The sequence below is a fragment of the Antechinus flavipes genome, chromosome 2, assembly GCF_016432865.1.
Source record: "Antechinus flavipes isolate AdamAnt ecotype Samford, QLD, Australia chromosome 2, AdamAnt_v2, whole genome shotgun sequence".
NCBI classification, from domain to species: domain Eukaryota; kingdom Metazoa; phylum Chordata; class Mammalia; order Dasyuromorphia; family Dasyuridae; genus Antechinus; species Antechinus flavipes.
In genome coordinates this window covers 388,835,272-388,847,517 of record NC_067399.1, presented here as the reverse complement: position 1 = coordinate 388,847,517, position 12,246 = coordinate 388,835,272, and the positions used below count along the sequence as shown (strand labels likewise).

The 12,246-nt window shown below is 43.1% G+C and overlaps 1 protein-coding gene across 2 annotated transcripts in view; it reads right to left on the bottom strand.

The window, feature by feature from the left end:
* Positions 1 to 486: 486 nt before the first annotated feature.
* Positions 487 to 12,246, bottom strand: part of PSD2 (pleckstrin and Sec7 domain containing 2) — a 70,909-nt gene continuing 59,149 nt past the window's right edge. For both annotated transcript variants that reach the window (XM_051978535.1, XM_051978534.1), the window contains exons 9-15: positions 11,908 to 11,951; positions 10,291 to 10,481; positions 8,351 to 8,421; positions 6,712 to 6,869; positions 4,331 to 4,475; positions 2,858 to 3,001; positions 487 to 1,725 (exon numbers count right to left, since the gene is read on the bottom strand). In XM_051978535.1, coding sequence (XP_051834495.1) covers positions 1,516 to 1,725; positions 2,858 to 3,001; positions 4,331 to 4,475; positions 6,712 to 6,869; positions 8,351 to 8,421; positions 10,291 to 10,481; positions 11,908 to 11,951 — 963 coding nt within the window. In that variant the 3' untranslated portion in view covers positions 487 to 1,515. The remainder of the gene's footprint in view (positions 1,726 to 2,857; positions 3,002 to 4,330; positions 4,476 to 6,711; positions 6,870 to 8,350; positions 8,422 to 10,290; positions 10,482 to 11,907; positions 11,952 to 12,246) is intronic.

Here is a 12,246-nt window from a genome sequence, read left to right as displayed (position 1 = left end):
TGAGACTGAATGTTAGCCAGGCCTCCCTTGTTCAAATTTGGACTCCAGCCATAACATTTGAATAGGATACCTAGATTGCCATTTTCTAGCTGCATGACCTTGGAAAAGCCATTCATTTTACCCTCTCTGGGCCTCAGTTTTCCTCATTTGTAAAACAAAAAAGGTGAATTTGACAATTTCTAAATCCTATGAAAGAGGCAGTTTTACAGTTAGGTATGTCCCCCACCTTCACCCCAAGAACAGACTTATTCTTACCTCCCCCTCCCCAAATTAATATGATCAAGTGACTGAGTGTTTTATCTCCTGACCTGCTCTGATACCTCCACACCCAGAAGCTCAGAGATCTGATTAGATCCAGTACAATATAGACTAGAAATAAAAATCCCTTTCTCTTCCCTCCACAATTCCCCCATTCCCCTCCCCCACTGCCTCCCCATCCTTTGTGAGGCAGGCTGAACAGCAGCCTCAGCCACAGACACACACACATGGGCTCTGTCTATTTATTTCCAAAGCATGGACAGTAAAGCAGTATGTGTCACAGCTAAAGCCAGAGTGGCTGCAAGGACAAACAGGGAACAGTCCCAGCAGCCCCAAGAACCACCCCCCTCCCCTCTCGAGGTGCCAGACCGCTGAGGAGATGCTGAGCCCCTGGCTTTTGGACACATTCAGGGGACACTATAACAGGTAGATCCTTGTAGAAAGGGTTTACATCTGGTATTTTTCTTTTTACTCTCTCCTACATCATTAGGAAATATCAAGTGTGTATATGTATGTGTGTGTGTGTAAGGCCATAGTGTTTCCTATTTAAATGGATAGGCATGAAGCAGGGGCAGCTTGACACTGTGAGAGGAATGTCACTGGGCCTGGATTATTGCAATAGGAGTGGGGTGGCAGGCTCTGATGGGGCCTCTGCTGCAGCAGGTCAGGACAGGGTGGGGAGGAGGATGAGGACAGGAGAATGGTGAGGGGTGTCCTGGGGTGAAAGAGGAGAGGGTTTTTTTGGGGGGGGAGATGCTGCATGTAGCCCACAGACCTGTGGCTGCTTGTCTTGTGAAGGGAAGGTGGGACAAGGAGGATAATTTTTAATTTGATAGGATCCGCCCACAGAAAGAGGGACTAGAAATAGGACAGGGGTGGGAAGAGGAGGGAGAAACCCAATGAGAAGAATTGGGAGCTGGGGCACTTGGAAAGGGCAAGGTCCCTCAGCTCCTAAACTATGAGTTTTATGGCAGGGATGCAAATTCCCATCAAAATAAGAAACCTCTTTGTGGGGATAGAGGGTCTCAACAGAGAGTTCTCTGCGGGTTAGGAAAGAGTTGAGGACCCAGAGATGTTGGAGTAGGGAAGAGGATCAACACCTTGACAATAACAGCTTCTCAGCCTCCTGAGCCCTGGCCCAACCAGAGTCCTTGGGCTGGCCCAGTCCATGAGGCTTCAGGGCAGAACTGTGCCCCCTGACCTCCTGGGGCAGAACAGCAGGTGGCCCTGCTACGGTGACCTGTCCACACATGCCAGTCAAGCGCTGGGCTCTGTGACATCCCTTTGCACCAACCCACCAGCCATGGGGCCATGGCCCTGGCTGAGGGAGGGGCTGGAGTGTGTCTTCCTCAAGGAGAGGTCTTCTGCCTCCACTGCAGCCAGCCTGGCTTCAATCTGCTCCAGATCATCTGAGCCTACTTCGATCTTCACACACAGGAGATGGATGTATGTTTCATAGCGACTTTTCTAGGAGGAAGAGGGAGGGAGGTCAGATGGAGAGGAAAGTAGATCATGGGGCTGCTGGGGTCAGCATGTGATGGATGTACTCAAGCCAACTCTGTCACTAGAGTCCTGCACCAAATAAGGAGAACTGGGGGAAACAGTTTCCCCTCTCTGAATTTTTCTTCATCTGTAGAATGGTTTAAGAAATTGTTCCTTGTACAGAACCAGGACTGTGGCCTACTTTTGCTGTGGGTTTACATAACTGAGTTCAATCTAGGGGGCTTCTCACAGAATTTGTCCTAGGCCCATGTGCCCACTTAGGATTTCCCCTGGGAATGCTCCCATCTGTGCACCCACCCAATTTCTCAGGTTATCACAAAGAACAGGATGAAATCATGGGTATGAAAGTAGCAAACATAGAATAAATGGTCATTACAATTAGCCTTATTACTCTAACCTACTTGGAGAACCTCTGTCTGCAAAGATATTTGAATACAGCTTCTCCCCCTTCTCACTCTGGGCCCTGGGGATCTCCTAGCCAAGTCCCAGCGCCTCTAGCTATCTCTGTCACGTGATTCATCTTGCTTGTATTGTATAATGTTTTGCTTGCTTTTTCCCTCATTAGAAGGTGAGCACTCCATTAGATGGTTAGCATATCCCTAACACATAATAGGAGCTTAATAAAAGCTTGTTGTCTGACTGACAGGACTTCTTTCCAAGCTACCTTTTCCAAATATTATCTCCATGATTACATTAGTATCAAGAAGGGCCTTTTTAAAGCACCTTCTGTGAGTCAGGAACTATCCTAAAAGGGAGGGAGGGAGTGTAAAGTAAGGGAAAAGACAGTCTCTGCCCTCAAGAATTCAGTGTAATGGGGAAGGCAATATAGAAGAAAAAAAAAAAAAAAAACTATGCAAATAAGCCACAGATTCTTCAACAGCGGGAAGGTACTCACTTTAAAATGAGACTGATGAGAGGGGCCCCTAGTGGACTTGCTCAGAATTGTCCACTACCAAAAATGAACCAGATGATCATGGGTGCTTACAAAATGCTAATGAAAGGGAAATTGCCCTCTTAGATCCCAGCTCTCCCAGTGTGGTGTGTAGTGATCTCAGGACTGATCCCAAATGCCTGGACATATCCCTGAAATCCACACCTCGAATGTCAGATAGTGCTCTTTCAACCGGTACTCCTCTGCCTCCTTTGATTTGACATTTTTCTCAGCCGGGTGCATCCTGTGCTCTGTGAGCTCAGCCATGATCTGCCTCATCTTGTTTTCATGGGATCTCAGCTGTTCTTCCTGTAGAGGGACACCCCACACCACCACCACCATATAACCAATTGTCTTATAACATAGGAAGAGGGATGGTTGGTTGTTCCCATTTTACAGATAGGGAAACGAAGGCCCAGGGAGGGAAATGCACTTGCCCATGATTTTTAGTGGCAGAACTGGATGTGGAACCCAGATTTCCTGTGCTCTAGTCAAGGACTCTTAACATGAGGTGATGGTACCATTCACAATTCACTCCCTCTCCTTTGAGCTTTAGTGCTAGTGCTGACAACTGAATCTCTCTTCTCCAGAACAGAAAGAGAATTAATGACTGTTGGTCAGGCTATCCAACCAGGTAGCCACTGCAAAAGTGTTCAAAATAAGGGTCTAAGAATCACCCATACAATCCCCCTCCTCCTCTCTTTCCCAGTGACAACTTGGATTTTCAAAGGACCTCAGCTGACACACACATGCAAACTACATGTACATGTAAGAACACAACATATACATATATATACATACATATACACAACACAGATGCCCACACACTTACATACACACACACAAAATCACCCCAACATAGCCAAACTCTGAGGTCAAGTGGACAATGTGTCAAGGCAGACCCAAATTTGATCATTGGGACCAATGAAGTATTTGCAAAAACCCCTGCCCCAGAGGGCATAGGGGAAAAATGGGCAGATAGGATCAAAGTCATAAGCTCAAAGGTTTCTAGCCTTGACCAGTCTGGACAGCTGCCTGAGGAGATTATATTGTCTTCTTTATAAATCATGTATCTTAGAACAAGCAGAATGACCCAGAATGGACATCCTTTCCTCTTTCTCTGGAATTAGAATATGGAAGACAATGTTTTATTGGGAATGCCCCCACAGATGTTCAACCTACCTTTAGGAACTGCCAAGATTCTCCCCAAGGAATTGGCCTGTGGTATCTCAAATACTGCTTGCTGTTACATTGTGCTGTATTTTAGCTACTCGAGAATTTTATAGTGTCAGTTAATTAAGTCCTTCCATCCTGGAAGACAAGACGCATCTTGCCCAAAGAGGCTAACAAAGGCTAATGCACACAGTAGATGCTCAGTAGATGCTTACTAGAGCAATGGTGCTCTAGTATTGAGTTTTCATTTAGGAGGCTTGGGTCTCCATCCTAGTTCTGCCACTAATTCAATGTGTGATTGACATGCAAGACATGTCTATGCACCTCAGTTCTCCCATCTGGAAAATGCAAAGGTCTTACCAACGTGACCTTCAAGGTTGTTTTCCAGTTCTGGCATTCTATGCCTCTTGGACTCTGTTGGAAATGGAAGGATAGTCCCTGGGGTAAGGCAAGCTTTGGTCTTACCTGGCACAGACGTGTAGTAGAAGAAGGCAGAAGGGGCCTACAGAACTTCTTCATTGAGCATATAGCAGCTGGGAAGGCAGGGGCAGAGAAAATGGCAGCCACCAGGTTGATTCGAAGGATCCAGGAAAGCATCTCTTCCTTGCTCCTGGGTTGGGGAAAAGGTACCACCTGCTCACAGCTCTCTGGCATCTTCTCTCTGAGTGATGTTGGGATCCCAGATTCATGCAGGGGTACCCCTTGGGATCCCAGGACTGCCTCATGCAGGACCAGGTATGGCCCTGCTGGATTCCAGGACATAGCCCAGCTAAACTCTGGGATTTCTAACAACTTAGTTCTCTCTCTATCTCTCTGTCTCTGTCTCTGTGAATTTGTCTCTTCCTTTTTCTCTGTCTCTGTGTCTTTATCTCTCCCTTTGAATGTCTCTATCTCTGTCTCTGTATGTCTCTATCTTTCCCTCTATGTGTCTATCTCTGTCTTTCTGTTTGTCTCTTTCTCCTTCTTTCTCTGTCTGTCTCTCTGTCTTTTTCCCCTCTCCTCTTTCTTTCTGTGTCTCTTTGTCTCTGTCTCATTACAACCCCATTTCTGTTTCTCTCTCCCCTTCCTTTCTATCTATCTGTCTATGTGTGTGTGTGTGTGTGTGTGTGTGTGTGTGTGTGTGTGTATGGATATGGATGCATATGTATTCTATTTTTGTGTCCCTAATTCCTAACAAATTCCTGCTAGGGAAATTCAAATTTGATCATTGTAAGTAAAGGGATTCACCATGTACTCTACATTAAAAGAATATGCTTTATAAAAATATAAGAAGATAACAGAAAGGAAAAAACCCTGAGCAGAAGGGGAGAGCATTGAGCTCATCTTTTCATTCTATCACTAAGTCACTTATGACTTTGGACAAGTTCTTTTCCTTTCTGGATCTGTGTCCTTCTCTATAAAGCAAAGGAATTAGAGTAGGTCCATAAAATTCCAATAGTCTACAAATCAATGGTTTATAAATAACTTTACAGTTACTTGAATTGAAGCAAGATAAATCTATATCTGATACTAACTTCCAAGACCCAGTAATCCACTTTTCACACCTGGGGGTTTCTGTTGAATTCTGCCTTCTATATCCACGCCCCCCCCCCAAAAAAAAAAGTTTCTAGAAACCAATTCTGATGTTGTTGGGAAGGGGATGGAGAGAAGTGAATTTTTTCACTTTAAGTTGGTTAAAAGATGGTTAAGTGTGAAAGAAATCTTGAGCAGACTGGGCTTAAAAGCACTCCCCCACCCCCCTTCCACCCCAGGTAGAGAGTTAGAAAGAAAAATCTGGGTTGGGCCCTGCCACATGGAGATCAGATGAAGGGATGTGTTGGAACTGACTGTTAAATTTTCAGTGTGAGCATCAACACCTCAGAAATTAGCTAACACTATAAATTAGGGCTCAATTTATTTTTGTTGATTGTCTAGACTTAAGGAGAAGGAAGAAATTTTAATAATGGAAATTAAACTTGACAGTGTGTCCTCTTTTTTCAGAGAGCCATTTATTGAACAAATTTTAGTAGCACATCCTTGAAATACATCTATCAATCTGTGAAAAGAAGTTGGCTGACTTTAGGAGCATGAATATATTAGGCCACAGGTGACCTACTCAGGGCATCCAATTCTTTCCTATCAGTCTTGGTCTATGTGTTTCTTGATCTACCATGTATGTTGATAAAAGAAAAACTGAGAAAATCCAGTGAAGTCTCTTTGAGGTTTTTAACCCCAATTGCCTTGCCATCATAATATTAACTAATTTAATGCTGTGTTGAGCACTAGACAATCCAAAATATGAAGAATTCAGAAAAATATGGGAAGACTAATATAGCCTCCTACAGAATGAAGTTAAAGAAAAGAACAATGTACCCAATAACCACACTAACACAAAAGGAAATAATACTGAGACATACAAGGACTATGATCATTGCAGTGATCTGTTTTGACTCCAGAGAAATGGCCGTGAAACAGACCTCTCATTTCCCAGAAGACAGGTGGTGTACCAGAGTTGGAAGTGGGAGCAATCTATTAGACATGGCCAAAATCCTGGTTTGTTTTGCTTAAATTTCTTTGTTCTGTGGAAGGGTTCTTTTGTTGAGGAAGTCAATGGAGAGTGACATCCATATTTTTAAAAAATTAACCAAGGTTTGGTTTTTTCTTTAAAAAAAAAATGTATGCACTGGGTTGTGCTGTCTGAAGTCTTAAAGAATGGTAAATGCCCCACAATTCTATGAGATTGACCTTGTCCCAAGATCAGTAACACATATATTCATGACAAACTCCCTTCTAGCCCTTCTCTACTCTCTCTTTGGCATGCCTGAGTCAGAGGACATAGGATTCTGACACCAAATTAAGACACTCACGGTGCTTGGAAGAGAAATACCCTCCAGTCAGCTGTCTTTAGCTTCAGTACATTGGACTTCTTGCTATAGTCCAAGGCCCTGGTGGCCAGCGCATGGTGTACACGAATGGCATTCTTCAGGTCCACTTCTGAGAGGTCTTTATCTGGCTTGTATTCATCCTGGGGTGCAGTGAGTAAGGGAGGAATTTGTGGGAGGAAGGCAGTATTTGATTTTTCTTTTACCCTTCCCATAAACCCTTTCCCAAACACACTCAGAATTTAGCCTCCCCCTTACCATAGAGAGACTCTTAAACTTAAGTTTTTAACTAAGCCAGTAAGGGCATTAAATAAGTTCCCACCACTCTAAGAGTTCCATGAATCTGCAAAAACTTCCCCCCCACCTCTCTCTCTCAAACTCCATCCCTTTAAAGTCCTGCTCAGTCCCCATTTTCTTCTTAAGACCTTCCCCAACTGCAGAGTTCCCAAAAAAATTACTTCTAAGGCCTCTCAACAATAAGTTAGGAGAAAAAAAGGCAGAGATAATGTCACATACTTCCTTATTTCTCTCACCAAAGAAAGATGGTACTAGACAAATGAGTAGAGATTGGTTAGTTTATACCAGCTACAAAATCAATGTGGTCATGTAGAGAAGTCACTGACCTAATTACCACCAAGTTTTTTTAAATTAACTTTTAAAATTCCTTTTTCTTCTTTCTCTCTCTCTCTCTCTCTCTCTCTCTCTCTCTCTCTCTCTCTCTCTCTCTCTTTCCTGAGGCAATTCAGGTTAAGTGACTTGCCCCAGGATCACACAGCTAGGAAGTGTTAAATGTCTGAGGCTAGATTTGAACTCAGGTCCTTCTAACTCAAGAACCTAGTGTTCCATCCACTGTGCCATCTGGCTGACCCTACCATCAACTTTACTAGAGCCCAAGGGACATTATTCTTTCAGTTAAAGGATTAGATACAGGCAGATGACTTCTCTTTGATATTTAAATTATTCATAATATGGCTTCAATCTGTCTTTTCAGTTTGATTTACCCACTACTAAATCCACATTTTGACCAAATCTACTTGTTGCTTTCATGTGACATTTCACTTTTGAATGGCCATCCTTCATGCCTGGTGCTCATTCCTTGCTTTTTGCCTTTTAGATTCCTTGGTTTTCCTCAAAACTGAGGCTTGGATATCTGTCCTTTTGATCCTTATAGTTGCTAATGTCCTGACCCCTGAAATGATTTTGTACATACTTCCTCTGTTTTAAATTTATCTATACATGTACATGTTGTAAAGGAGCTGAAATCAAAGCTAATGTTTTTGTCTCTGAATTCCTAGAATCTAGCACCTAGCACATAGTAAATTAGGATTAGGGTTGGGGTTAAAGTTAGAGTTAGGATTAGAGTTAAGGTTAGAGTCAGAATTGGAGGCATTTAGAGTTAGTCAGTTACTTAATAAAGCTTTGTTGAATGAATAATACTAGGCCTCTGGGGAACTCTCCAAACTTCCCCTTTCTTCCCCAGATCCTCAAGTGATTACAGTAGTTCTACTTCTTCCTATAGCTCATGGCCTGAACTACCTCCTCTTCTTTCCAAAAATGGACAGATTAATGGAAACTACAGGTTCAGCCTTAAGATGAGAGCCAATTCAGTGACGACTCATAATACCTTCTGCAGATAAAGGATGGTTCCTTTGAGAACCGCATAGAACTTCTTCCATCCTCGCCGACCTCGGGGGGCTAGAAGAAAAGACAAGGAATGAGTATCTATGAACTTCCTCTATTCATTCCCCATGCACTGTACAATTTCATCCTGAATTATGAATCAGATAAAGTATGTTACTGTTCACAAACAGACCCACATTTTCTCCCCACTTCACATCCTCTGTCACTAACTCATATGCAGGCCCAAATATAGGCTAGACATAGAAATTATCTTTTTAGAAAAGAAATCCACAAGGACATAACCCCAGAACCCCGCACCTTAAGGTGATCCAGGGTAGTAGATTGATGCTACAAAAAGGGATTCAAGATAAAACTAATAATAAAGACTTCTTTAAACTTTTCCAGGGACTGAATTACCCCCATCCCTCTTCCTTTTTGGAATGACCACTTGTAATGGGCTGAGGCTTGAGTTGATGCACTGAGGTCCCAAGCACATGAGGCTAAATAGTAATTGGACCATACTCTATTAATATATAAGCTTGGAGAAAGAATGGCCCCCACCCACTCTTTGTGCAAGTCCTGATGTGTTGTATAGGAAATGACGATTTTGGTGGGTGGAGGCAGGGGAGTGGAAAAGGAAGGGGAGGAGAGACTTTTGGGATTGCCATTGCCACTGTTGGCTCGGCTCGCGTCTCTCTCTCTTAGCTGGCTTCCTGTCGCAACTGCCTATATTTGCTATCACAATCTTTCTTGCCTATATTTGCTATTGCAATCTTTATTCACCTCTTCACTTCAATAAATATTGAAGATTTTCCTCTTAACCTGAATTCCTGACTCCGGCTGATTTTAAATACGCGGTCATTACAACCACTAGCCAGATTGGGCTCTCAGGAAAAATTTTAACAGCGAGTAAAACCATGAAAAATGGGATAACAATGAAGCAATTAACTCCTCAGTGCACTCTTTGTCCCTAAACACAGCTTGGGTCAACTCAGACCCAAAGGGATGGCAGCTCTCATGCTTCCAAAGGCTAAATATCTATAGAAGGCTCTTTCTATTATCCTTCTATTCTCTGACCTCAGAAAGTGTCACCAGAAATACTAGTGGCCCCATTCCAAAAAAAATGTCCCAGAGACTCAAGATAGCCCCAATGAGGCCCCCAACAAGGACTCCTTGTGCTCTTTGGTTGAGGAAAGAAGCTCAGGATGATGAACACAATCTGAGCATGTAAGGCTCTCTTCAGTTTAGGGAAAAACAAATTGAGAAGGACAATGAACAGAGCCAATATTCAGATATACAAGGGAATAAGAGAGTATCCTAATACTGATAATTGGAATGAGTTTGGGATTGACTGAAAACTTTGGGATAAATCAAAGGAAGTTGAGCTTGACAGAATGGGGATGAGTTGAACAGGGAACTCATTATTCTTCAGAAATAGTACAGCATAGAATATAGAATAAGAGTTTTGGATTTTTTTTAAAATGGGCGAATTAGGGAGATCATATGCAGTCTAGCAGAATAGACAGTGAACCAGGATCTGAATTCAAGTTCCAGCTCTGTTATAACTCATTCTGTAGCCTTCAACAAGTCTACTTCAATACAAGTCACTTCAATTCTTTGAGCCTTAGTTTTCTCCTCTGTAAAGTGGGGAGAATAATTCCTTTCCCCTTACCTACCTCTCAGATGATAGATGTGAATACGCATTGCCATAGCACCATTCTCTATACACAACTCACCACTTTTGTGCTAATAGAGAGTGGAGGTGGTGAGGAAGTGAGGGATTTTGAGGGCCATCAACCTAACCCATGAAAATAAAAATAAAACTCAGACCATCCCCCAGTATTCCCTCAGGGAGCTGGCCCAGGGAGAGTTATCTCCAATATTGTCCAACCAAATCCTCTTCTCCCCACCCCCCTCCACCATGCCCTGGGGAATAGTACCCACTTCTCTTGCCATCCATGTCAGCATGGGTCTTGCGGGTGAGCACACCATGCTTGTAGGTGGCAGCGTTCAGCGCCTGAGGAATATCCAGGAAGGGGTTGCTGCCGTCTATGATCCTGGTCACTTTCTTGGCCCCAGGCCCGAACTTGTCGTCCACCAGCTCTGACAATGACTTCCTCAGCTCCTCCTCATCGCTGGGGAAGCACAGGGATTGGGACCACAAGATGGCCCCTGCCTCCCCCACACACCCTGAGGGGAGGGGGGAAATCTGTAGCCCCCACCCCATACCCTTTATCCCTAGTCCATTTTCTGGGCCCCAGAAGATCAAGGTAAACCTTCCTTACCCTTCATCTTAATTCTTTATCCTGGAAGACGAGACAGTTTCTCCAAGACATGAAGGGGCTCTGATTCCTAATTCCTATTCTGATTCCTCTATCATAGATCCTTGATGACTTCTGATCTCTTGATACTGATCTCCATCTTTGACCAGATAGCCACAAAATTTTGGATTTCCCCCCTAAATCTCTAAGGATCATGGATCTTGGATCTTGGATCAAAGGATCCCCAGGCCAGATCTTCAATCCCTCTCTCTCTATTTGAGATGAAGGATGTGGAAGAAGGTAAATAATTAAATGCAAACTATAGGCAAGAAGCCTCATTGAGGGGCTGGGATAGGACAATTGAGAGATATGAGTAGTGAGATGTTTTGTCCTTATACTTGATAGGACAAAAAGTGAGAAGAATCTTAGGAACTCTCATTATTAGTGTGGTCACCAGAGGTGTTGAACTTCATCTAAATAAAACCAATGAAATGGGAATCAAGGAGAGATCTCCAAGGATTTCACACAAGGACTTTTTTTTTCCTGAGATAGAGAGGGATCATTTGGATCACTATCAATTTGCTTTAGACCCTAAATTCCAGGCAGGGCCTGGATACTGTAGCAAATATTGGGATGATTGGCCATGATGACTGGCGGTGATTATGAAAAATAAGAAGCCAGCAGCACACCAGACTTAGTGTACTAACTCATTTTCCTATCAAATTGGTTTCTCTTCATTTCATCTCTTTGGTGTGTCCCACATACTACATACACACTTAGATTTGGAAGAACTCAGTGGCTATCTAGTACAAATTTTGTCTGAGGGAAACTTTCCCATAATATGCTAAGTTGTCTTGTCCATTGCTTAAAGACTTCTAGTGATGTTTTCACCAACTTTTTCCTGAAGGTAATCCATTTCATTTTTTGGACAGCATTAATTGTTAGGAAGATATTCTTAAAATCTGCTTCTCTGAAATTTTTGTCTTAGTTTGTTGATTAAACAAGTCTGATGCCCTCCCCAGAGTATCCTCACTAAACAAGTCTAATGCCCTCCCCATAGAATCCCTCCAAATACTCGGATGTCTAAATTTTCTCTTTTCTAAACTTAATGACCCCAGTCCCTTTGCTTCTTTACTACTCTCAATTTTGGAAAGATCTAGGAGACTGGGAAGGAAGAGGGTGACATTGAGGACCTTAGATATTGTCTTTTTACAAGTGGAAATGAGCCCCAAGGGACTTATTCTCCACTTCAATCAGGCACCCTCCCACCCACTCACCCAAGGCCACAAACACTACTCACATGGCCCACTCCAGCTTTTCATTCTTAATGGAATTGTATAGTGTCTGGAAGGAGAAGAAAAAGGAGCACTAATGAAGAGTCCAGAAGAGTTGAAGCCATTCTTCACCCTCCAGCTGAGTCCAAAGAAAGTCTCTGTGTGAGGAAGGCCTTGGCCAAGTCAGGCAGACTCTGTAAATAGTTTTCTTCAAGGTCATTTCCCTCTATGTTCATTTGGATTCACCACTGATTTGCCTTTGATTCAAAATGCCTCAAGGGCAGGTTCAGGGATTTTGAATCTCATTTGGTACCATAACAACAAATATAAATGCTTCTTGGTGCTGGCCATAATGGCTTGTGGTG